The sequence below is a fragment of the Oryctolagus cuniculus genome, chromosome 16 (assembly GCF_964237555.1).
Source record: "Oryctolagus cuniculus chromosome 16, mOryCun1.1, whole genome shotgun sequence".
Taxonomy (NCBI): Eukaryota; Metazoa; Chordata; class Mammalia; order Lagomorpha; family Leporidae; genus Oryctolagus; species Oryctolagus cuniculus.
The window spans coordinates 10,757,775-10,781,645 of NC_091447.1; the positions used below are offsets into that span (position 1 = coordinate 10,757,775).

The following is a 23,871-nucleotide window of genomic DNA, read 5'->3' on the forward strand; positions in this document are numbered from 1 at the left end:
GAGCATTAAAAGTGGAATTAACTTTTAACTGCAAACGAGCCAACACACTAGGTCATTAATTCTACTGTTTGGATACATGTCATGCTGAGCTTTGGTGTGTGGGCTTCTGAAAAGTTAGCAGTGAGTTTATAGAGCATTGCAGAGACTAAATGTGATGCTTACCTATCATCCCATCCCTCACCCACACCACTGTGATATTCATTTCTCATATTCATGACTCAAAACGAGTATTGAAGTATAAACAAAAGTTTGCTAGATCCGCAGGAAATGGGCCTTTCATCAGAGAAGACGTATATTGTATATTTTGCAAAAATAAAGTTACGTTGCCCTTTACAGAATATCAGTGACTCCTGATTTTTAAGAACTTACATCCTCAACTGAGGAACCATAATGCCTCAGGTGTTATCCTTTCCAAAATTGCAAATTTTGGCTCTCTGGAGATCTCCACCCAGCATAGAAATAGTCTTTCTGTACATTGTTTTAGAAATTTTAGTGGTGTTAAGAATATCTTAAAATCATTTTCCAAGAATAAAATGATGGGAGTACCTCTTGTGTTTAAGCCACATAGAGTGCTGTCCGATCTCAGATCATCTTTCCCACCTTCCCATCCTCTTTGAGAATCACCTGTAGGTTTATTTTTTTTAAAGATTTATTTATTTATTTATTTGAAAAGCAGACTTACAGAGAGGGAGAGGCAGAGAGAGAGAGAGAGAAAGAGGTCTTCCATCCACTGGTTCACTTCCTGGATGGCCACAATCGCCAGAGCTGTGCCGATCCAAAGCCAGGAGCCAGGAGCTTCCTCTGGGTATCCCACATGGGTGCAAGGGCCCAAAAGCACCTGGTCCATCTTCTACAGCTCTCCCAGGCTATTGCAGAGAGCTGGATTGGAAGTGGAGCAGCTGGGACTTGAACCTGTGCCCATATGGGATGCCAACACTACAGGTGGCGGCTTTACCCTCTACGCCACAGCTCCTGCCTCATCGCTGGCAGGTTTTGTTAACTGTAATCATCCCAGAACAGCATAGTTATTAACAGCTATTGTTCACTGTTTGCTTCCCCCAGGGTTTCTGACACTTAATATGTTGACATGTGTTTCCAGAACATTCCTTGTTGAGAAGGTGGCACTGGGCCTTGTAGGACGTTTGCAGCATCTCTTATTTCCACTCACCAGATTCATTTAGCAGCTCCCCAGCTGACCATCAAAAATGTCTCCAGACATTGGACATTGTCAGTGTGTCCCCTGGGGTGACATCTTCCAAGGTTGGGAACTACTGGTGTATCCTCTACTAGAGATAATTTCATTTGCTTTTATAGGAACTGCAAGGAGAGCTGGACATTAATCTGGGTTCTGGCAGGGAACATAGCTATGCAGCATGCAGCACAGGCTTTGATGAAGGGATTATACTTGCAGTGAATGGAGCAAGGTTAAAGAAACTAATTAGACATATAACCCCCCCCCCCCAAAAAAAAAAAAAAAAGCAACAGCAAGAATACATTCCTATACCTAGACTGAAGAAGAACAGAGAGCAAAGTGCTCCTGGGCACTGGGGAGCCACAGCCAGGGAGCAGGACTCAGAGGGAGCAGAGACAGGAGACAAAGCCATGGCCGGTGATACAGCTCTGCCACAGGAGACTGCAGAATAGCCCCGTCTCTTCCTTCTCCTTAATCCTTTCCGCACTCACCCGTCCTGCCAGTAGGTTGGGTGCAAATGAAGCCCACCTGCTAAGGGGTGGACTGATGCAATTCCATGATTCAGCTCGCCCTGACCTCAAAGAAGGATGGAAAGTGGAATCTGTTGGAAAAGCTGGAGAAAGTCCAGAAAAAACACTCTCCCATTTTAACATGAGAAATGGAGGCTGAGAGATATAAATAAAGTTCTTCCAAAGCCAAACAGCTAATGGGTGGAGCAGACATTTGAATGCACATCTTTTTGACTGTGGGCCCTGCAGAGATGTGGTCCCCAGCTGATTGTCACGAATGAACTTATGATCAGCAATACTCTTGAGTTGTTCAAGGTTATTAACATTAGTAGGCGGTAGGTGCAAGACTGGAATCTTGTTCTCATTCCTGTCCTAGTCTGCTTTCCTGTGTTGACCACTGAAAGCATTTAAGAGTTGTATATCCATCCCCGTTCTCCAGTAGACAAACACAGGAGTGAAAGCTCTCTGCCAGCCTTAAAAATAATTTCTTTCTGAATAGCTTGTGAAATTTTAGGGTTTCATCTAGAATGTTTAAATGGCATATGCTGTTTTTCCAAGCTGTCGGCACATTTTTGTCTTGATTGCAGATCCTCAGCCCTAGCTTTAGTGTGGTGTGTCAGGAATGGGCAGGGGGAAGGAATGAGAATCAGGAGATTTGGGGCCCAGGCCTGGCTCAAGCCTGTCCTAGCTGTGAAACCTTAGGCAGTAGCACCAGTAGCACAAGCTCTATAACCTTTGCTTCTTTCATTTCACCCAAACCTTCACAGTAATTCTGGAGCTGTAATTCGGTAGCTACAAGCTGTGGCATGGGGAGATGTTTAGACCTTTTGTTTTACAATGAAGAATCAACCTCTGAGTGTCTCTTCGCAGAAGAGAGAGCCACCCAGCCTCACCTCCACATCCTGCTACTGAAAGTGCACCGTCTTTTCAGTACACCCACTGCTTTTTTGAAAAGTTTATGCAAAAGGCAGAAAGACAAAGAGGGTGGGGATGAGAGATGGTGGTTCTCATCTGCTGGTTTATTGCTTAAATGCTGGCCCGAGCATAAACCAGACTGAGGCTGGCAGCTGGGACCTCAATCCAAATCTCCCAAGGGTCACAGTGACTCAGTTACTTGAGCTATAAGCATTGTCTCCCAGGGTCTGCAGTAGCAGGAAGCTGGTGTCAGGAGTCGGAGCTGTGTCAAACCTAGGCTCTTAGATGTGGGATGTGGAGTCATAACCACTAGGTTAACCCCGTGCCCTCTCATCCACTGCTCTTTGAAGTGATTAAGCAGGTGATAAACTCCCTATGGACAGCCAGTCTGTGGCATTGGCATCTAATTCTTTAGTTTTTCATTACAAGTCCTGTCTCCTGCCTAGCTCTAAGTCTTGAATCTAAGATTTTTGACCTGGGATTTTTTTTTTTTTGACAGGCAGAGTGGACAGTGAGAGAGAGAGAGACAGAGAGAAAGGTCTTCCTTTGCCGTTGGTTCACCCTCCAATGGCCGCCGCGGCCGGCGCGCTGCAGCCGGCGCACCGCGCTGATCCGATGGCAGGAGCCAGGAGCCAGGTGCTTTTCCTGGTCTCCCATGGGGTGCAGGGCCCAAGCACCTGGGCCATCCTCCACTGCACTCCCTGGCCACAGCAGAGGGCTGGCCTGGAAGAGGGGCAACCGGGACAGAATCCGGCTCCCCGACCGGGACTAGAACCCAGTGTGCCGGCGCCGCTAGGCGGAGGATTAGCCTAGTGAGCCGCGGCGCCGGCCTGATCTGGGATTTTATAAGCAGAGGTACAAAGGATGCCAGTACAGTTTCCACTTCAAGATTCATAATTTCTTTTAGATTCTAGATGAAGGTATTGATTAGTTATAGCTTTTCAGGGGCAGGATTGAATTTTTAAAGGAATTTTAAAGTAAATATATATAGGGAGACAAATCTAAGTTAGTGTGGTCTCATTTTCTCACTTTACCTGAGTGATTTTGGTGATATTGAGAATCAGGCTTCTCCAACAATGGGAAAGGTCTTTCAGGAACCTTCATCTCTTCCCAAACCTTTGACCTTCTTGGCCTCAAGGTAGGAGGCTGAACAAGGTCTCTTGTCATGTTGAATTTCTTGCCCTCAATCCTGCTCTGTGCCCCTCCTCTCTGGATTTTTTTTTTTTTTTACGTATTTCTAGACCCCCAATTTTTGTTTTTACCTTTTCAATATGTTCAGACATAAAATCAGGCAGATGACACAAGAAAGTAACTGGCATTTTTTTTTTTTCATATCTGAGTTTAACCTCTCTTTCAAGCTGCTATTTCAGCCGACCAATTCCAAGAACACTTATAATGTAAGGGTTCTCGAGTCAAGTTTAAAGCTGTAGAGAAGGGAAAAAGAAAAGAACAACAAGGGAAATACGTACTGACGTTTTAAGTCTGAAAGCAGAAAAAGATGGAAAGATCTTTGAAGTCTGGCAAAAATAAAAATTCCTCCAAAGAAAACATTTTTGCTGATCAAAAGATCTCTCTATAAGATTTTGTCTACTGTGGGTAAACTGTAATTTTATAGTATTTATTGTGTTCATCCATAAGAAAAAGGTGGAGACGTCATATTTTCAGTAGTTGGAACAGAGTTAAGTAAGATTACCTGGGAACAAATACGGGCTTCATCCCTTTTTAGTTTGTAGACTCTGTCAAGTTATTTACCCTCTCTTCTGTGTTTGGCTTTCTCATCGATACAGTAAAATTTTAAACAGTATCCATGCCACATAGATGTTTTTGTGCTTAAACAATGTAATATTGGTAAAATGCTTAGAACAGTACTGAGAGATATAAAACACTATATAAATGTTAGTTGTCTTCAGAAATATCCTTTCTTCTATCACCATCATCATCATCATTATTCTACTGCTACACAGAGACCCAATGTAGTGTTTCTATTCTCAGGAATTAAAATAAGAACCCAATACATAATAGCCACTAATGGAGCTTCTCTATTTAGAATAATTTACACAAAGAAATAGTGGCATCGGCATGACTAACGGGCATTTGCATTTTGGACCACATGACCTAACTCCACAGTCTCAATTCTAAGACATGGCTGCCCTTCTTGCCCAGCTGACAGGGGGCTAGCTCTCTAGAAACTCTGTTCACAGTGAATCTATGTGCTTGGTGTGATTACGCTGTGTTTTCCCAGGGTCTTAGGTTAGAAACTACTGAGAAAGAAGTATCCCAGGAGTCAGAATTAGACATAAATTATTTGCTACTTAGGTATCTTCATATTACCAGAAGTCAAGGCAGAGTCTGGGAAGCCACACTGAGGAACTACCTTTGCGGTTATTGAGTTTCCCCCCCTGGGAGAATTAGGAGAACTCATTGTGAAGTGCAATAAATCTTACTCTGACCCAAACATAATTAGTGACTACACTCCCCACTAACAGTCCCAATTCTGATAGATAAAATGAATACAAAGCTTATTTTCATTCCCTTTTCACTTTCATGTGTAGGGAAGTAGAAAGACATTTCACTCATTTCCTAAACATAATGACTATATTTGTGTGTATAATGAATTTAGAGTCAATGCCTTATTTACATGCTTGAATTTTTAATTTGAGGATAAGAAGGATCCAAGAAAAGGGTGAGACTTTTTTTTTTTATTTTAAACACAGGAGCAACCGGCTCTCTATTTTTTAATTTTTATCTATTTTCTCTGTCTCGATCCCCAGCCTCTGAGCCCAACTTGAAGGTGCGGTCCAGGTTAAAACAGAAAGTGGCAGAGAGGAGAAGCAGCCCCTTACTCAGGCGGAAGGATGGAAATGTTGTCACTTCATTCAAGAAGCGAATGTTTGAGGTGACAGGTAATTGAGGACGGGGCAGTCACACGCTCACAACTGCGGGTAGTAGGAATGAAAAAATAGTTTAGAGTCAATATGCTTGCGTGCATAAAAAATTATTTTCAGGAGAAATATTTCTTGAAAGGAAATTGTATTGAAACTCACAAATAGTTCAGTAAACCTGGTTATGCCTTCACCGACTGTGTTAAACAGGAAATGAATGAAGAAACAGAGCTCCGTGTCAATCGAAGGCCAAGTAAGGAGCACCCGAGCTCACCTTATCCTTTGCAGAAACAGGCAGTCCATTCTGGGCATGCCAACCAGGAGAATATAACTTTTAATGAAATCTGATCAGAAATGAGCAGAGGGAGGTCCAGCAAGAACACTTCCCCCATACTCAAACATGAGTGTACGAAATACATCTGGGAAAATTAAACTACATGCAACAGCAAAACCTTGACTTTTCAACAAATTTACAGAACTCATAAATGACTTTATGTGTTTACTAGTGAGCTGGGACTTATGGCAGGAGGGGAAAATATAGCTTTCTGTGAAGGGGAAGAAACTGTCATTTTCATTAGTCTCAAATGGACGGGTTCTTATTTTTTTAGCTGCCTGGTTAGTAGTGGGGTGAACAGGTTAGGAAATGCAACCTGATGTCTTACATACCCCCTCAGTCCCAGTTGTAGCTGGTTTGAAATTAGAGAAGGCCTAAGGATAGAAGAACCAAAAGGCAGATCAAAATCATACCGACTGCTGTTTATTGAGGACCTACTTGGAGCCAAGTGATGGACCTGCTCATTTCCTTTGGGTACAAAATGAAAGAGGTGATAATTTGCAACCACTTTTCTCTATTCTCAGGGAAAATTTTCTTTATGCCAGTGTAGTCAGTTGCTCTTAGTTCTCCATGACTGATCGTATATTATCCTTTGTGTTTTAAAAAAAGTTCATTGTTTTCTCTCTTTTGGCCATCACAGTGTCTGATACAGGGAGGAAATAAGAGGGGAAGGCTGTGAAAGTGTAGGTGGAAATTTTGTGTCTTATTTAGTGGAAAATGCATGGTTAACTATTCAATCTTGGCAGATGGATATGGTCATATAAACATATTAGTAAGTACAATGTGCAATTTTTTCCTTGAAGGATAAGAAATATTAAAACAATAAATAATATTATTTCACCAAAGTTTATATTTTTTAAAGATTTATTTATTTATTCGAAAGGCAGATTACAGAGAAGCAGAGGCAAAGAGAGAGAGAGGAATCTTCTATCTGCTGGTTCACTCTCCAAGTGGCTGTAATGGCTGGAGCTGTGCCGATCCAAAGACAGGAGCCAGGAGCTTCCTCCGGGTCTCCCACATGGGTGCAGGGACCCAAGGACTTGGGCCATCTTCTACTGCTTTCCCTGACCATAGCAGAGAGCTGGATTAGAAGTGGAGCAGCTGGGACTTGAACTGTTGCCCATATGGGATGCCAGCACTACAGGTGGCAGCCTTACCCACTATGCCACAGTACCAGCCCTGGTTTATATTTATTTTTTAAGAACAATATAATCACTGGCTTGACCAATTGAATTCTAAGTTCTGAGTCACAGACTTTTTTGTTTCAAGAAATGTTGCTTTATTGAAGTAAATAAAAATCTTAAGTTTTCCTAAGAGAAAACTTAATAGGGGAGAGGGGATTTGGAATGAATCTGTGTTGAGGAATGTAGAAGTTAATTATCTCAAGTAAATGGAGATAGGTGTTTTTTCTACTTGGAAAAGTAGGCCAAAACTTGAAGGAGAATAGTGTATACATATCTCTATATTTTTCAGGTTTGGAATCTAGAAAGCCAAGGTCATATCTATTTATAATGATCTTTTTTTCTATTCTCCTGTGTGTTTCTTTTGTTGGTGATAACTTTTTCAGTCATTGTTTTCATACTTAACAAACTGCAGTGGAATCTAGCTTCGATTCCTATCCCTTATCATACAAGGGCTATGATTGGCTGGAGTGTTACTTGAGTGTCTTTATATTTAAAATACATTTTTCTTAATTGTGTGAGATCATGACCCCCATATTCTTTGTGGAAAATAAGGTCGATGGGCACTTGTGGGCCATGAGCTGGGGCTGCTGGCTGCTGTGGCAGATGTCTGTGCCTGGGGTGCTGCCCTTGCCCCAGTGCCCTTGAAGGCTCGGAACGACCTGCACTCGGCTGTCTTCACCTGTGCTCTGTCGTCTCCTCTGCCAACTTTCATTTGGGTGTGCTCTTTGTAGCTCTTAATACTAAGGTTGTATTTCTGTATTTTTAACACGTGGTCAGAGACCATTATAGTGTCACAGCTGTTACATTGCCTTTGCTGTTATCCTTTTACTTGTCTTTTCTCTGTTCTCATTCCATAGGTTCAAGTGCACGCTTTTTTTGAACTCAGGCCATCCCTCTCCTCCCGATAGTTGGCATGAGAACAACTTGCTACCTCCCTCTTTATTCAAGTTCAAGTGTTTCCTGTCCCTTCCTCCCCTAAAAGCTAACATTGACCCATCCTGGTACCTGCAATGTTTTCTCCTCCACGCTGCCCTTCTCCATTGCTCTTACTGCATAAGCTAAGCTTATCAAGCTTCCGTTCCAATATCATTTCTTCTCTGAGCCTTCCTCACTCTTCCATGAATACCATTGCTGCCTCCTCCCAGATCCCATCCGGTGTGGCTTAGGAGGCCCTGTCACAGTGGCCACTGCCTTGAATCTAGTGCATAGTATAGTGATTTCTGCTTACGGAAATACTTCAGTCTGAATATCACATAAAATAATATAATGTAAAATTAGTAAGACAGAATGTTTTGAGAAAATGTTTTTTTAAAAATATGAAAATGGAAATGATATGGAAATGAGACATTAACAAGAAATCAGTACTAAATCATACTGAAAAGACAAGAATTGAAAAGACAAGAATTAGAAATCTGGATAAAGAAGTTCCTATAAGAACAGAAAAGAAGAGATATGTGTTTTCTTTGTTAAAAGAAGAGAGAGGCAAAATTAAGAAGCGGTTTTAAAAAGCAGGTTAATCAGCAAGTCAGCAAGATATGTAGACAGAAAGTGCGCTGGATGTGTTCAAACATTTTATGATACTAACAACTTGTTCAAATCCCATAGTTAAAAGGGCTAGGATCAGAATCCTGTCACAGCCATAGATTTTCTGTGGTGTTGCTTCAAGGCAGAGTGGAGAAATATTGATTATAGAAAGTTAGGGGTGTTCCAAGGGAGGGCGAGAAACCACTACATGGAAAATGGGAGTCCCTGTTCTCAGGGGGACAGGGCATTGGTGAGCCAGGCTTTGAGGTTATGGGTGGGATTGGACCTGCAGTGAAGTGGAAGCAGGGAAAAAACATGACTGGTACTGGTGGAGAGTCCTTGGTGGAATCTGAGGGTAAGTGTAGGAAGGGCAGCAGTAGGAAATGATGTTGGGCTCCATCGTGGAGCAGAGGGGCAGGTGAGAGTTGTGATCCATGTGCAAAGAATGTGGAAGAAAATTTTGAGAGACTCTGGTCTAAAGCTTCTGCTGTAGTTTGTGAGAGAATAATGAATGGTTCAACTGAAGTGCTTATAGTCAGACACAGATGAGAGATGATGTCAGAACAAATTTAGGGGTGGGCACTGTGGCACAGTAGGTGCCACTTGGGACACCCATATGCCACATGCAAGTCTTGGTTCAAGTCCCAGCTTCTCAATGCTTCTTATCAAGCTTCCTACTAGTGCACTGGGGAAGGCAGTAGATGATGACTCAAGTACCTGTGTTTTTGCTGTTCATGTGGGAGACCCAGATAGAGTTCTCAGCACCTGACTCTCCTGGTCCAGCCCTGGCTGTTTGGGTATTTGGGCAGTGAACCAGCAGGTGGAAGATATATCTCTCTCTCCCCCACCCTCTTTGTCTGTGTGTGTGTTTCTCTCTGTCTCTGTCTCTCTCTATCACTCTGCCTTTCAAATAAATTTTTAAAAATCTTTTTAAAACAACTGGAAGGACTAGTGACTGATTAAAGAGGGAGTGAGGAAGACTTTTAGGGTGCTGACAAATGACAGAGATAAGCAGGAGTGTGGCGCTGTTAGAATACATTGGGTTCAACACATGTGTAAGGAGAAACTTAAAGGATTCAGTATTTCAGAGAAATTTGGGCTGGAAGTTATGAGCATTAAAGAAAAGAAATTTAACCTTCAAGAGAACATCCCATGTAAAAATGACACTTGAAGTCCCAATATTGAATGACTTTGACAAAGGAAAGAAAATGGTAGAAAGCTACATGTTAGGGAACTGTTGCATTTAGCGGTTGGTAAAAAGGAGGAAAAGTCAGAGAGGTGGAGGTGGAGAAGGTTGCTGTAGTGGATGAGGACTGCTTTGTCCAAAGCCTTCAAGTTGAGTGGCTTCTTAGAGAAGAGTCATGGGTGGCAGGCAGTGAGTGACCCGCACTGCCAGGGTTTGAGGGGCTGAGTAGGCACGGCTTCTCAAGTATACCAGCGAGTTGTGAGGCTCAAGGGACAATTCATTCTTCAAGAGAAGAGGGCCTGAAGATTCCAGACAGCACTTGGAGCATGCTCCTGAAACTGTGGAGGGTGGGGTTGTGGGAAAGAGGAAGTGTGCGAGCAGTAGAACGTGGAGAGGAAGGGAGATGCCCTACCTTTGAAATGGGAAAGGAGAGGATAGAGAAGGTAACCAGGGGCTAGAAAGAAAAGATGTTGGCAGAGACCCTGTGAGAAGCCCTCGATTTCTCAAAAGTCTAAAGCAAGACCACTTGCACAAAGTTAGTTTAAGAAGATGTACAAATGAGGCACATGGAAAAAATTTGAAATGACTGAGCTGTAGAAGATGATAGGAATTAGAGTTCGGTTAATAATTTGCCAAGGCTTGATAAGATGACTTTCCTGGTTATATTTTTAAGAATTAGAAATTTGGGGCTGAAGCTATGGTGCAGTGTGTTAAAGCCCCAGCTTGCAGCACTAGTATCCCATGTGAGCACCAGTTTGAGTCCTAGCTGCTCCACTTCAGATCCAGCTCCCTGCTGATGCACCTGGGAAAGCAGTAGAGGATGATCCAACTCCTTAGGGCCCTGCACCCACGTGGGAGATTTGGAGGAGGCTCCTGGCTCCTGGCTTTGGCCTGGCTCAGTCCTGGTCATTGTGGCCATTTGGGGAGTGAACCAGTGGATAGAATCTCTCTCTCTTTCTCTCCCTCTACCTCTCTGTGTAACTCTGCCTTTCAAATAAATAAATCTTTAAAAACAAACAAAAAGAATTAGGACTTTGTATTTTTTAAAAGTTTTTTTTATGTGTATTTGAGAGGTAGAGTTAGAGAGAGAGAGAGAGAGAGAGAGAGAGGGAAAGAGAAAGACTAAGGTTTTCCACTACTGGTTCACTCCCAAAGACCGATAGGAGCCAGGAGTTTCTTCCAGGTCTCCCATGCAGGTGCAGGGGCCTAAGAACTGGGCCTGTCTTCCACTGCTTTCCCAAGCCATGAGCAGAAAGCTGGATTGGAAGAGGAGCAGCCAGGACATGAACCAGCACCAGTATGGGATGCCAGCACTGCAGATGGAGGCTTAGCCTACTACACCACAGCACCAGCCCCTAAAATTTGTGTTTTTAATTAGATTATTGCATCACTACATTAGTTTCCTCATAGCTTGATGTGGATAATGCATGCAGATTTTATATCTGAGAGGAAAGTTCTGAGTTAAGTAAGTAATTTGTATCGCTTCCATCTAATTGTAGTGCAAAGGAATTTATTTTACTGATGTTGAAATTTTACATAATAAATTTGGGTAGTTTTTCATCTTCTGAAAACAATTGAGTTTATTAAGGTAAATGATATTATACAAGGCCTTGCTTCAGAGTGGAGATTTTACACTCAATTTAATTTTCTTCATACAACTGTGATGGTCATAAGGTAGAGCCTTAGTATATCCATTAGGGAGAGCAGTTTGTAGCACAGTATCTCAGAAATTCTTTCAGACACAAGAGGAATAAAACTATGGGTCTTATGTGTTGATGACCTGTTTTTATTATGTATTCAGGTTTATTACCTCTGCCAATGCTTTTTTTTTTTTTTAAGATTTTTATGTAGTTTGAGAGGTAGAGTTACAGACAGTGAGAGGGAGAAAAAAAAGAGAGAGAGAGAGAAAGGTCTTCTTTCTTCTTTCCACTGGTTCACTCCCCAGTTGGCCACAATGACCAGAGCTCACTGATCCGGTGCCAGGAGCCAGGCACTTCGTCCTGGTCTCCTATGTGGCTGCAGGGGCCCAAGGACTTGGGCCATCTTCCACTGCTTTCCCAGGCCATAGCAGAGAGATGGATTGGAAGTGGAGCAGCCAGGACTAGAACTGGTGCCCATATGGGATGCGGATGCCACAGGTGGAGGATTAACATACTGCGCCACAGCGCTGACCCCAATGCTTTTTTTTTTTTTTTTGATAGCACAAGAGCAGGTGAGAGAACATTGCTTTCCTTGTTTGATTCATTCCTCATCCAGAGCTTCTAGAACCCTCTAGAGCTTTCAGTCTTTGCTTCTCAAGAAACCATTGGATACTATGTTGTAGTTTTTGCAATGGAAAGGAAGTGGGAGAAAGTGGTAAGGAAATTCAGACATGCTCTACAGATGTTCCTAGCTCATTCGGTGCTATATGTTACTTATAGTAACTGAAGTCCATGTTGGTATGTTTTTCACAGATACCTTTGTATTTCACACTGTTTTTCAGAATCTTCCGTCAGTAGCAGTTCTCCAGGATCTGGTCCCAGTTCACCAAACAATGGGCCGACTGGAAATGTGACTGAAAACGAGACGTCAGTTCTGCCACCGACTCCTCATGCTGAGGTAGCAATCTCACCATTCTGGTTCTTGCTGGAGTTAATATTGTATCTCCTGGTAGCTACCTATGGTAGAGTGATGTTTCTGAAATGAAACGCAATATCCAAGTGGCATTTCTGAATTGAAATGTATTCAGTTCTACACATTATAAACCTATACAAAAAATGACTGGTATGTATTAACTAATATACATGTTATCAACTTCTAGCAACATACCAGATGATAAATATGTTACAAATATAGAGTACATATTTATTTTACTCAGAAGTTTATAATACATGGGATTCAGTAACCTTGATCTTGTGTATAATAAAGATCATCAGAGATGTTGGGAGAGCAGCCTGGGTTGGAACATATGGAAATGCAATCTTCAAAGAAGACATTCTTAGTAATCCTGGGAGTACACTGCCCAACAGTTATGCAACTGACTAGCATCTCTGCTTGGTATTCTGAAGGGAGTGGACCCGTCAGTAAGTAAAACAACTTCATAAACACCTCTCAGAACAACTGAGGCAGGTGGGTTTTACCCGTGTTCCCTGAAGAGTAATGAAACATAGTTGGAGTATGGTAGTAGAGGGACTTGGAGCCCCTAAGCAGACATTTACCGAATACCTGCCAAATGACGGTCATTTATTTCTGGCACAATGGGGATATAAAGATGGTCAAGGTACAAATGCTGTCCTTGAAGAATGGCATATTAGAGGAAAGTAGTTCAAAGCACCACATGATGTGTTGTAACCAATAATACAAGACTAAGGAAAGCAGTGTGGAAATCAGCAAGCATCCATGTGTTGTTTCCACTAAAGGTAAGCGAAGCAACAGGCTGAAAAGAGCCACTAGCAGCATTTATTGACTGAATGCCTTCTTTGTTCCTTTCTTTGGTTTTCATGCCTTCTTCACTGTGGTTTGCTCTATGCTGGGACAGGTGATGTGATAGCCGTAGTAGCTTGGGGCAATAAAAGACTGCCCACTCCTCTTTTTTTTATTATTATTATTTTTAAGGATTTATTTCTTTATTTGAAAGTCAGAATTACACAAAGAGAGAAGAAGAGGGAGGGGGAGAGAGAGAGGTCTTCCATCTGCTGGTTTACTCCCCAATTGACCACAACGACCAAAACTGCACCGATCTGAAGCCAGGAGCCAGGAGATTTTCTGGGTCTTCCCACGTGGGTGCAAGGAGCCCAAAACTTGGGCCATCTTCCACTGCTTTCCCAGGCAATAGCAGAGAGCTGGATCAGAAGTGGAGCAGCTGGGACTTGAATCGGTGCCCATATGGCATGCCGGTACTGCAGGTGGCAGCTTTACCTGCTACGCCATGGTGCTGGCCCCTGCTCACTCCTCTTTTTTCTTGGATTTCCTCTATAGCTTTCCTGCCATGTGGTTAGCCATCCTGTGCTAGAACATTTCCACCTACAGGCAGCTCGCCTCAGTGCCCTCTGGGGAAGCCCAGTTAATTTTAAATAGCTACCTTGACCAAGAGAAATGTCCCCCTTACGTGATACCAAAATACCAGTTGCTTTGTAATTTCATATGAGTCATATTCAAACACACGTATATACGCATACATTTCATTAATTACAGACCTGTCAGGCCAAAATATGAATGGAGGCAGGGACCCGGAGTTATCCCCAATGAACAAACGACTGAAGCCGAGGAGGCTACTTTTGCTCCGAGGACATCTGCATACTTGAGTTTTGAGCTTTGTTTTCAGGGCCTTACAAAACCCAGCAGATTGAAAATGTTAGTTAGCTATTAGTTTTCTGTTAATTTGGTTTCAAGTGACCCCATGTTTATAGTCCCCACGGATCGCTACAGAAAGCAAACTTTCAATCTCAAATTCAAACATTTCCCTCAAATAGCTTCCCAAGGTACATGAGCAGAATATAGATGGATGTTCTCATGTATGACCACATTTTTAGCCACTTAAAGGTAACAGATCAGGCCCCGACATGTGTGGGTCCTTCATCTATTTATTGTTTCTGTCCATCACCTCATTTTTTTGGTCATCTTTTCAAAAAAGTGATACCAGGTGGAATAAATAAATACTTCCGGTATATTTTTCTTTTGGTCAGTGCAGTTATATCTCAGTATTAGTTTTCTGTGACTCTTTAATCTGTTTCCTCTTTAATCTCTTTAATCTATTTATAGGAAAAGGCACGACTTGGTGACAAAGATTTCAAAGAAAAATAATTTTAGTTTTCCATTTTCTCTCAGTTTGAAAAATGTAATTCTCAGTTCATTTCAGAAAACACCCAAGGATCTGGGTTGAGATGAGTCCTTGGGTGTTCTTTGTACCTTTGAAAACAAATAGCAACATTGCAGCTGTGTGTTCGGCATCTGTGGTTCTTACGCATGCCTCATGAGTACAATACCATTCGGAAGACCGCCTCATGTTATGTTGGGTTTTTATTAGGCTCAGAAACACCAATATCCTATTCTGGGGGAAATAGGTCATAAAAGTATATTTTATCTATTTTATTTTTGACTGACACATAAAAACTGTAAGTATTTATGGGGCACTGTGTGATGTCTAAATACATGTATACACTGTGTGTCATCCAGTCAGGGTGAGCATATCTCTCTCTTCAAACATTGAACAATTCTTTATGATAGAATCACTCTAAATACTTCCTAATTATTGTTTTTTTAAGAGAAGTATACAGTATATTATTGTTGTTTAGCGTTCCCCTATTGTGCAATAGAACAGTAGAAGTCAGAGAGTGAAAGGGAGAGACAAAGAGAGAGCTCCTCCATCCATTCATTCATTCCCTAGATGGCCACAACAGCCGGGGCTGGGCCAAGCTAAAGCCAGGAGCCAGGAGCTTTTTCCTGAGTCTCCCACATGGGCAGCAGGGGCACAAGCACCTGGGCCATCCTCTGCTGCTTTCCCAGGCCATTAACAGAGAGCTGGAGGTGAAGTGGAACAGTCAGGACTTGAACTGGTGCCCATATGGGATGCTGACCTCCCAGGCAGTGGCTTTACCTGCTATGCCACAATGCCAGCCCCCAAGTAATTTCAAACTTTCAGTGCTTTCATTTAGGTATTTGTATATTTTGAGTTGATTATTGTGTCTGATGAGAGATGCAAAGCTAGTTCCATTCTTCTATGTGTGAATATCCAGTTTTCCTAGCACTTTTTATTGAAGAGACTGTCCTTTTTTCAATGTGTGTTCTTAGCATATTTGTCAAGGATAGTTGGGTGTAGATATATGTGTTTATCTCTCGAGTTCCTATTCTGTTCCATGGATCTATTGTGTTTGTTTAACAATATCATCCTGTTTTAATTACTATAGTTTTGCAATATGTTTTTTTAAATTTATTTATTTATTTGAAATTCAGAGCTACAAGGGGAGGGAGAGGGATGGGGATAGGGAAAGGCGGAGGGGGAGGAGGAGGGGGAGGGGGAGAGAGGGAGAGGCAAATCAAAGCCAGGAGCTAAGGAGCTTCATACAGGTTTCCCATGTGGGTGCAGGGGCCCAAACGCTTGGGCCATCCTCCACTGCTTTTCCCAGGCACAATGACAGGGAGCTGTATTGGAAGTCTAGCATCTGGGACAAAAACTGGTGCTCATATGGGATGCCAGCACCACAGCCAGTGGCTTTACACACTTAAGCCACAGTGCCGGCCCTGCCATATGTTTTAAAGTCAAGGAGCGTTACACTTCCTGCTTTCTTCTTTTTACCCAAGATTGTTTTTGCTATTTGAGGTCTTTTGTCGTGCTCTACAAATTTTAGTAGTCTTTTTTTTCCCCTGGTTCTGTGACAAATGTCACTGGTATTTTCATAAGAATTGCACTGAACCTGTAAATCACATTGATATTACTGACACTTTAATGATAGTGATTCTTCTAATTCATAGACACAGAATGTCTTTCCTTTATGCCCTCTGTAGTTTCGTTCATGAGTATTTTGTATGTTTCATTGAAGAAATCTTTTACTTCTTTGTTTGAACTTAACTTAGGTTTTTTTTTTTTTTTTTTTTTGTAGCTATTGGAAATGAGAGTGCTTTTTAATGTCTTTTTCAGATAATTTGCTCTTGATGTGTAACAGTACTTCTGATGTTTGCATGTTGATTTTATATCCTGTAACTTTGCTGAACTTGTTTGTTAGTTCTAATAGTTTTTGGTGAAGTCTTTTAGTTTTTCTCTTTATAAAACCATGTCATCTGCAAACAGAATTTGTCATTCTCCTTTCCAATTTGGATGCCCTTTATTTCTTTCTCTTGCCTAATTGCTCTGGCTAGGACTTTCACTACTATGTGGAATAAGATGGATGAAAGTGGAAATCCTTATTTTGTTCCAGATCATAGAGAGGAAGCCTTCAGCTTTTTCCCCATTCTGTAAGATGTTACCTGTTGCTTTGCTATCTGTAGCCTTGCTTATGTTGAGATTTGTTTCTTCTGTACCTAATTTCTTTTCAGTTTTTATCATGAAGGATATTGGGTTTTACAGAAAGACTGTTCTATATTTATTGATATGATCAGTTGATTTTTATCCTTCATTCTGTTGATTTAGTGTATCCCATTTATTGATTGACATATAGTGAAACTTCCTTGCATCTCTGAGATGAATCACACTTGATCCTATTGAATCATCTTTAAAAAAATTTTTTTTATTTATTTGAAAGGCAGAGAGAGAGCGAGAGAGAGAGAGAGAGAAAGGAAGGAAGGAAGGAAGGAAGGAAGGAAGGAAGGAAGGAAGGAAGGAAGGAAGGAAGGAAGGAAAGAAGGAAAGATTACCCAGTGGTTTACTCTCCACATAGCTACAACAGCCAGGGCTGGGCAAGGCTGAAGCCAGGAACCAGGAGCTCCAACTGGGTCTCCCACATGGTGGCATCATCTGCTATTTCCCTGGGTACATTAGCAGGGAGGTGGATCAGAAATAGAGAAACCAGGACTTGAACCCTGTTCCAGTATGGGATGCTGACCTCCCAAATGACAACCTAACTAGCCTCATGACTAGGATTTTTAATGTGCTGTTGGATTCCATTTGATAGTATTTTGTTGAAGATCTTTGCATCTGTGTTCATCAAGCATATTTGCCTGTAGCTTTTATTTCTTCTTGTTTCTAAATCAAGAAATTGGTGGCTTAATCCTCTATTGTGGGGTTTAATTTAAGAAGAATTGGTATTAATTCTTTAAATGATTAGTTGAATTCAGCAGCGAAGCTATCTGGTCCTGGGCTCTTCTTTTGCTGGAGACTTTTTATACTGATTTGATCTTGCTACTTGTTATTGATCTGGAAGTATTCTGTTTCTTCACAATTCATTTTTGGTTAAGGTGTAGGTGACCAGGAATTTGCCCATTATTTTCAACATTATCAAATTTCTTGCTATACAAATGATCATAATCCTCTCTAATATTTTGTGTTTCTGTCATGTCATTTGTAATATTTCCTTTTTCATCTCTGATTTTATTTATTTGAATCTTCTCTTTTTTATTAGTCTAGCCAAGGGTTTGTCAATTTTGCTTATCTTTTCAAGGAACCAGTTCTTTGCTTCACTGATATTTTTGTGTAATTTTTTTTAGTCTCTGTTTTAATATTTTTCCAGCTCTGGGTTTTTTTAAATTCCTTTCTGTCTTCTAATTTTGGCTTGATTTGTTTTGTCTAATTCCTTAAAGGGGAAGTGATAGGTTTTTTATTTAAGGTTTTCTGCTTTTTACTATAAGCGTTGATTGCCATAAGTTTCCCTCTAAAAACTGCTTTTGCTTTATCCTGTAGGTTTTGTTATGTTGTATTTCCATTTTCATTCACTTCAAGAAGTTTTTAAATTTTCTCCTTAAATTCTTGGTCCACTGATAGGTCTCAAAACAAATATCAACACATTTTACAAATAGAAAACATAGCAAATACCTTTTCTGACTGCAATACAATAAAACTAGAAGTCAGTGATAAGAAAAGATTTGGAAGCTACAAAAAAGCAGTTCACTTCTGGACATCTGATGGGTTACATAAAAGTATGTTTTTAAGAGACAAGAGACTAATGATCATAGAACTAGCACAATAATTACATTTACAAGAGGGAAGGAGGGAGAAATATGGCTTGATTTTCAGTATAGAAGGAGATAAATATTTTCTTTCATTATAAATACAGACACATATTTAGGTGTAGACAGTACTTAGTGAAGAACAGTGAGTTATAGCTTGGTGAGGTTGGAAATAAATGGAAAATGTCATAGTTTCTCTTTACCGCAAGCCTTTTGTGACCTATAATATGAAATGAAATGAAATGAAATGTCCCAGGTTGTGTGACCCTATTGCAGAATCTCAAAAAAAGTATCTAAGTTTGTGTATGTGTTTGTGTATATAAATAAAATTAAAGGGATTTGCATAACCTATTTTGGGCTGATTTGTATTCCTAAAATCTTTACCATAACAAATGATCTGTTTAGATGCCCTCACTGTTCAGCTAATTGCACAGAATATTCTCTCACCACAACTCCTTCCTTCTGCCCCCACTATTCAAAAAAGAAAAACAAAACAAAACAGAAGGAAATGTGATTTAATGGAGTTTAAAAGGGTAGAGGTATTTCTTCAGGTCAGTGACAGGACATTCACCTCCAAAACTGGAAAGACTAGTTCAAAAGCAAGTAGCGATGTAGCCCATAATGAATTAATTGTGTGCCTGAACTATGATCCACAAGGCCAGGTGGGCAGACCTTTCTGCACTGATGGGTAGCCTCTCCGTGGCCCGGAACAAAAAATGCGACCCTGATGGCTACCATGTGGTTTTCTGCTGCCTTGCATTTGCACAGCTCTGTAGCGTAATTCATTCTGGATAGTTGGGGAGAGTGTCAGCAAATTAATATTCCAGCTTTGTAGCATTAAATGCTTCTTCCACCTAAACTGGAGAAAAGAGGGGAAAGATATTCTGTCATATGCTTGATTAACCAAGATTGATAATAGTGTGGATGAAACAAATATTTGGGGGTTAAGAATCATGTACATCACTGTATTCTCCAAAGCTTAGTTATAAACGTCACCATTTAAAATAGTGTTATTCTACCTTCTGTGCATAAGGAACATGGGTGAGCTTTCATTGTAAAACAGTGTAATCGTGCATGTTGAGTCAGCTTTTTATTGCATGACCTATAAGTAGAAAAGCAGGTCACCTACTTCAGAGTCCATGGAGGTGAATGGATTCAGTCCCTTTGTAGCTGCTTAAGAAGTAGCAGAGTAAAGCTGTATCTAAAGATCTTGATCCGTGGACAAATAGAATATTTCTGTCTTACAATTCACATCTTCTGCCTAATATAGAGAAAGGGAAGACAGCAGGAGGAGGAGAACTGACTCCCAATGCCAGGCTCTGGAAGCAGCACAGTGTAGCGGACTGTATGGGTGTTCCATTCACAAGACTCAATGGAAGCTGGCGTCCAACCATTTTGTCATCATCGGCCAAGTTGCCAAACTTCCCCTGACCCTCAGAGTCTTGATCTAGTGGAAGGCAGTAAGACACCCACCCACACATTTGTTGTCAGGACTCTGCATTTAGAAGGCAGGTGGGAAATTGTGAAGTTCGAACCAAGTTCGTCTCGCGTTGTTATTATCAACGCTGACTCCTGGTAGGGAAAGCGCAGTAGCTTATTTGTCTTCAAGCCAGCAGCTCTCATGTGACAGTGAGTCTCCATCTGCTCTGACCACTCTGTTCCGTTTCTTCCATCTCTTACATATGCTCAGTCGCGGGACTCGGAATGCTGGAGTTCCTTGCTTTACTCATTTGTGAACTTGGTTGGGGAGCTGCAACCTCAGGGGTTTCTATTTCCAACTCCAGTCAGAGATGTCTTTACCTATCTAGTTACTTTACTGCTAATACTGTGGGTCTGTGGGTTCAGATATGTTTCCATGGATATCAACTCCATTACTTTCAAGTCAGTAGATTTATTTGATAGCTATTTTAACAGTGGCCAAGCTGCTGGTTTATTTCTAGTTGAACATTAGTGGCTGTCTCTGCTCTGCTATTTTTTAAATAATTTTTTCCAGCAGATACAAATGATTTTCAAAAAGAATTCTAATAATAAGGTTAAATGCTCCCAAATCATCTAAAATGCCCCTTGTTTTGCCCTAGTCTCACATGACTCATCTGCCTATTGTTTCGTAAGAGTTGTTGTGACATTTGCTGGAAATGTTGCGCTCCCTTCTGCGTGGGTGTAGAGCTTTGGCTTTAGATGGCAGCAAATAAAACACAGTTCCCCTTATCTCAGAGAAGGGAGGTTGCTATGACAAAAGAAGCATTTACAAGGAATACTGTGAGTCAATATTATAAAGCAAAATCGTTAATAAAACATACAATACAATGTTTTACAAAAAAAAAATTGTGAAATGCCCAGAAAATCTTTCACATGATGTTTTTTTTTTTGGTCTCACTAGCATTTTATGTTAATATAGTCTTAGACATCCAATGAAAATGAAAAGTTGGATATTTTTACTTCCTAAACAATTTTCCATTTATTTACATGGAGAATAAATTTTCTGTCAACTCTCTGAAAGAATAGAAAGTAATTACAATCTTGAAAATGACTATGGAAGTCATTTCATGATTGAGTTTTTTAATATGACTGTTTCCCTTTTATTTTTTACTTTTTTTAATGCTTTATTTATTTATTTGAAAGTCGGAGTTACACACAGAGAGGAGAGGCAGAGAGAGAGAGGTGTCTTCTATCTACTGGTTCACTCCCCATTTGGCCGCAACAGCTAGAGCTGTGTGGATCCGAAGCCAGGAGCTAGGAGCTTCTTCCAGGTCTCCCACGCAGGTGCAGGGGCCCAAGGACCTGGGTCATTTTCTACTACTTTCCCAGGACACAGCAAAGACCTGGACAGGAAGTGGAGCAGCTGGAACTCAAACTGGCACCCATATGAGAATCCTGGCACTGCAGGCGGTGGCTTTACCTGCTACACCACAGCACTGGCCCCAGACTCTTTCCTTTGTAGATAGTCCAGGTTTGGGGATATGGAAGCTTTTATAGTCAAAGTTGACTGAGATTTGTTAGCGTGTCTTCCTGTGTGCCATTATAGTGAAGTCCAGGGAAGGGAAGTTGCAGCCCAGATTTGCAGCCACTCGGTACAGAGCTCAGGGTGACATGCTGAGACCACCTCTCTGTTCACTAGTCCAGGCTGCCTCTCACAAAACTCTATGCACATTTTTTTTTCCTTTTTCTGATTCTCATATGTATTGCAGGTAATTTTGACATATAGTGAACTGAAACTTCTATATCCACTTCTTACTATGAAATTCTGGAAAAGGAGTTGATTATTTACAAAAGGAGTTGATTATTTAGTATTCCTACAAGGACCATCAGTTGACTTCCTTGTGCCCTGAAGAGTGAGAAAGGCATTCATTTCTCTCTCTGTCTCCCTCCCTCCATTCCTCTAGGTCTCCTTTCTCTCCACTTCATGTCCCTTGCTTTCAAAAGCAGAGAATCTCACCTGTGTTTTTGTCACAATTGATTCTTACATCCCATGTATTGTAGCGGATATACGAGAAAGGACATTGTATCATCTCCCTCATTCCATTTCTTAGTTTCCACTAAGCATGTGTATAGATCCAGTCATGCCTGTGGATGTGAAAATGGTTGAGTTATCAATCCCCAGAACAGTCAATCCATGGTATGCTCCATTTTACTCAGCCTCTGCCCATCACCAATAAAATGGTTCAGTACATACCAATAGATATCACCCTACAGCTTTGTGAGAAAATTTCTGGAAGTTACCATTGCAAGAAGAACAATCACTGGGGTGTATAGTATAACTCCATTGGTTTTTAGTGCTAAATTGCTCATATGAATTTCTATACCAGTCTGCAGTCCCACCAGCCATGTGAGGGGCATTCTGCTTTTCTAAATTTTGATAACATCTCATATTATCTATTTTTATAATTTCAAGTGTCCATTTTGGAAAAGATTCTGAGTCTTTCTATTTCAAACTAGTAGCTTGTTCATTTCAGCAGATAATAAACATTGAGTGATATATGATTTTCAGTGTCTATATATTTTGTTCATCTCAGTTGCATACATTATCTGTAGCATATCCATCTAATTGACAATGAAATAAAAAGGAACAAAAATTTGAAGGGCCTTACTAAATTGAGAATAGGCCTCCCCTAAACCTGGCTCAGCTTACACTCCTCTTCACATCCTGATGCTCTTTCTGGTGAAATGCTGCTAACCCTTCCAAGCCTGGTTTAAACTTTGGACCCTCTTCTGTGTACCTGTGCACCTGACCAGCCTGTGTGTTGGTGGTATGGAATGTCTTTGTACACCCAGCACCTGACACCATCAATCTAACAGAAGACTCACTGATTCATTCTTTCGTGAAGGCTAAATTATAGCCATTCATATACTTAATACCCTCATTTTATCCAACTCTAACAAAAGTTTCTGGTTCTTAAAATGTTTCCGATTAAAACCATCTTTCCCATGTTGCAAGCTGTGAAATGTTGGCATCTTAGCAGCATAGCACCGATTTAAGGACTGGATCAGTGTCAAAACTTTTTCCTGGAAAAACCCTGGTTTTGCCTGAAAGTACTTGCGAGCTCAGCACACTGCTAAGGTGGAAGGCCACCTCCTGGACTGTCCCTGGGGAGGGGTCGCCTTGCCACCTGCATGTCTGGCTCTCACCAGTGTCTACACTGAGCAGTATAGGCTATGGTGCCAGACTTTAGTAACAGACACCAGCCCGACACAGACAGACAACTCCTGTCAATAAACCTAGGTGAGGAAAGATATGCTTAAGGAAGACAATTCAAGGACAATGGTTTTCAGTTCTGGCAAGTCACTTTCTGTTGTAAATACCAGACGTCTACCTCAACAGGATGCTTGTTTCTGGTTGAAGCAGATCTGCTAAGGTCCACAGCTCTGAAGTCCTTTGTGAAGGTCTCACGTCCAGTAGTCTCTATGAGAAGAACCAACTACAGCTCATGGACATGGGTCACACAGACCTTGCCTGGCCTCCCAGGAATTCTCTCCAGGGTGCTCCCATCTATGGCGTTGCCAGAGCTCTCCTCTCAAGTCTGGTCAGCTGGTTCCAGGTTGCACTCCTCACTGCCTTCCCAGAAGCCTTTGGGCTTGCATACCTTTCCTCCTCTTCTCAAAAGCTGCTCTTCTCTCCCTTCTCCTCCATGGGTCCCTGTCCTCCACCAGTAGTTGCCCAGGAGTGTTTGCTTACTGTGGCAACACCTGAAACCTTTCTGATGGCCTTGGTCAGTTGAACAAGCTTCCTGGTTCATCTCACTGGGCTGCAGGATTGGAGGAATCACTCCATTTCCTCATCTGCGGCATACACAGAGTAGTAGCTTTACAGGGACCGTGAAGAGTGGGTTAATCTTCAGAAAATCCCTGGCACAAAATTTGGCACCCAGTAGGTGCTGAAAATCAGTATACCATAATAGGAAATGAAGTTACTCAAGTTTTATATGGAGGTGTCGGGCTGTGAAATATCCCCGATCGCTTTACTTTCACCAAAGCCGCACCCCACTGCCGTTGTTACATCAGAGAAGAAATCTATTTCTCCCTCCCTGTAAGCCTGCTTCCTGTGATGAGGGAAAAGGAATCACAGAAATT

General features: G+C 41.4%; 1 protein-coding gene across 47 annotated transcripts in view; it reads left to right on the forward strand.

The window, feature by feature from the left end:
* HDAC9 (histone deacetylase 9) overlaps positions 1 to 23,871 on the forward strand; it is a 1,002,499-nt gene that overhangs the window by 603,351 nt on the left and 375,277 nt on the right. For 31 of the 47 annotated variants that reach the window (XR_011383068.1, XR_011383069.1, XM_051853225.2 and 28 more), the window contains 2 exons: positions 5,388 to 5,519; positions 12,209 to 12,324. Coding sequence is in view for 45 of the 47 variants with exons in the window: in XM_051853225.2 (XP_051709185.2) it covers positions 5,388 to 5,519; positions 12,209 to 12,324 (248 nt within the window). In the remaining 2 variants the exon portion in view is untranslated. The remainder of the gene's footprint in view (positions 1 to 5,387; positions 5,520 to 12,208; positions 12,325 to 23,871) is intronic. The other 16 variants (XM_051853230.2, XM_070059617.1, XM_051853229.2 and 13 more) reach the window with 1 other exon arrangement.